Genomic DNA, 2,847 nt, shown 5'->3' with positions numbered 1-2,847 from the left:
CTCACACACATATATTCCTCTTGTTAGAGAATAGTACACTTACTCTATTTGTCGTGTTCGTTATTGCTAAATTACTTGAATTCTTAGAATAGTTACACAAAACTTGGCATCAAGATGTACTTGTCTTGACTAAATTAAAGTGTTGTGGAGTTATTGTTTATGATATGTCGAAAGTCTTTAAAATTGCAAATTTTCTTAAGGTTGCCTAACTTAGGCTCTTAGTATTCCAAAGAAATTTCAACAGTTTTCCCCTATAAAAAGCCCTATCTCTTGCCCATAAAATTCATCCAAAGTAACTAAATCTTCTTGTTACATTAGTAATACCCCCACACAAAAAAAAATGACTACAAATTTTGCAACTTATTTGTGCTTTACCTTAGCAATTCTAGCACTTGCCCAAATGTGCTATGCACAAAATTCACCACAAGACTTTGTTGATGCCCATAATGCTGCTAGGGCTGCAGTGAATGTTGGTAACATTCAATGGGATGATCAAGTGGCGGCTTATGCCCAACAATACGCCAACCAACGAATCGGTGATTGCGCCGGGCAACATTCTGGAGGGCCCTATGGAGAGAACATTGCCGGTGGCGGTAGTGGTGGATATGAGTTAAGTGGCATAGATGCTGTAAATATGTGGGTTAGTGAGAAGGTTAACTATGACCATAATTCCAATAGTTGTGCTACTAATAAAGAATGTAGACATTATACTCAAGTGGTTTGGCGTGACTCGATTCGCCTTGGTTGTGCTAGAGTTTTATGTAACAGTGGTGGAATTTTTGTCATTTGCAACTATGATCCACCAGGCAATTTCATAGGCTCAAGCCCTTACTAGACTTACAATTACAAATAAAACTTATTAAACTAGATAAATGTAATTCAGCTCACTAGAGCATTGGTGATACCGGATTAGCTATATTGAATAATCTTTGATTCCTATTATGTAAGGTTGTTTGAAGAAAAAACAGCTAAATAAAACACATACTAGTCGATATAAATACTAAATCAGCTACAAGTTATTTAACTCATATTTATAATTATTAAGTTTAGATAGTTTCACCTACAAGTTTACCACTCACTACATCATATATTAAAGTTCATTCGTCATACACTCGGGTGCACCATGTGAATGGTACATCCAAGATTAATTTTTGCTCATTAATCTGGAACGTACTATCATTTTTAGTACATTTTGCTCATTTCGATTATTTCAAATGAGTAATGAGCAAAAAAAAGCCTTGGGTGACCATACTCACGGTACATCCGGGTGTACAATAAACTTTGTACATATATTAAGTCTTCCGTATAACGTTTTTCTATAATATTGATTGTGAATTTTATCAAGTGCTTTATTTTTTTATATTGGTAGAGAGAAGTTCCATATGGAATGAAACCTTATATACGTGGACCCAACTACACAAGCAAGATCCTTTAAAAGTGTGGAAGGATAAGGGATCCCACCATAAAATGCCTCTTGAGGGATTTATCACTAGACCAAGTTCTACTTGGTTTATCAAGGGCATGACATTTCCTAAACCATAACCCTCAACCCCTTAAACCCCAAAAAGGAGGGGTTGGGTACACCCCGTTTAGGAATTAATGTAACGGATCGTCTTATTTCTTAAACTCTGGAAAAAAAAGGGATCAAGTAAACTCTCCGTTTAAGAATTAATATAATAGATTGACTGAGAAAAATACCAGAAAGAGTAAAACAAATGTGGGTGCACCATACATATTCTCGTAGATAGATAATATTATGTCTGAACAAACACTTATAGATATATTTTCCTATTTGGATAGTTGTTAATAATGTTTTTTTTATCCATATGAATCACGAAGTATAGTTATTAATAATGTTAATAGTTGTTAATAATATTTTCCTAATTGGATATACTTGTTAATAATGTTAACAATTTGGGCACCATATACTTCTAAGAGAAACCTTGCCAATGATATACTTGTCAATTGTCATAGATAATATTAGCACTTAGCAGCCCATATCATATTATTGTCATGCTTCCAGCACAACCTAGCTAGGCTAAATTGATTAGTGTGAGCACTTGTAAGTTGTAAGACACCCAAGACCCCCCTTCTGATTTACGTGTGCAATTTTTTTCCATGCTATCCAAGCTTTCTTAGGAAGGATTAATGAATACTTCTTGAAAGATATTCTAGAGAAAGAATAAATAGAGGGATACTTCAAGAAGGGTGAAAGAAAGGTTGCGATTGCCATTTATTTATATCGAAGTCGATGCATATGATAACAACTCATAATTAAAATTAACTAGTTTTTAGGTCTAGATTATATCTCGGGTAATTATATTTTTCAATTATTAATAATTCAATTTTAAATTAGTATGATACATCCAAGCTAGTTTTTTTGCTTACATATGAAATCATCCAAATGAGCAAAAAGTACTGAAAAATGAGAGTTAAAGATTTGTATGGAGCTATTTATAGAATTCATATAAAGTTTTGTCACGTAAGCCAATAGCTGAGTGACAAGTGGTAACATTTGATTGACTGATAATAATTAAATATTGTTTTGCATTTGTTGGGTCTTGGGTGTATTTTACACTTTTAGCTCGTAGTTTTTTTTTTTTTAGGTGAATCAGGCATAATATTAAATTTAAACATAGTTTTGGCTAGAGAGCCTACATCGATCTGATAATATAAGCTCCATACAATCATTAGGGATTTGGGGAATAATCCTAACTATATTTTGGGGCATCATCTGCTTCCTACTCCCGCGTGCAAGATAATCCGCCACTTTGTTGAGTTCACGCCTCACGAATACGAACTGGATATCCTTGAACTCCCGAGTGCTTTCCCTAAATTTTTTCAAGA

At 34.0% G+C, this 2,847-nt stretch overlaps 1 protein-coding gene across 1 annotated transcript; it reads left to right on the top strand.

Moving 5' to 3' along the window:
* Positions 1-271: 271 nt before the first annotated feature.
* On the top strand, positions 272-1,057 carry LOC104901959 (pathogenesis-related protein PR-1 type). Its single transcript, XM_010689595.4, has one exon. The coding sequence runs from the start codon at positions 341-343 to the stop codon at positions 833-835; it is 495 nt and encodes a 164-aa protein (XP_010687897.1). The 5' UTR covers positions 272-340; the 3' UTR covers positions 836-1,057.
* Positions 1,058-2,847: the final 1,790 nt, after the last annotated feature.

The sequence above is a fragment of the Beta vulgaris genome, chromosome 8 (genome assembly GCF_026745355.1).
Source record: "Beta vulgaris subsp. vulgaris cultivar EL10 chromosome 8, EL10.2, whole genome shotgun sequence".
NCBI classification, from domain to species: Eukaryota; Viridiplantae; Streptophyta; class Magnoliopsida; order Caryophyllales; family Amaranthaceae; genus Beta; species Beta vulgaris.
Note: the sequence above shows the minus strand (reverse complement) of the source record. Positions and strands in the feature narration are given on the sequence as shown.

What these genes read in the sequence shown, in the direction of transcription:
- LOC104901959 (XM_010689595.4), top strand. Translation starts at nt 341, where the DNA reads ATGACTACAAATTTTGCAACTTATTTGTGCTTTACCTTAGCAATTCTA.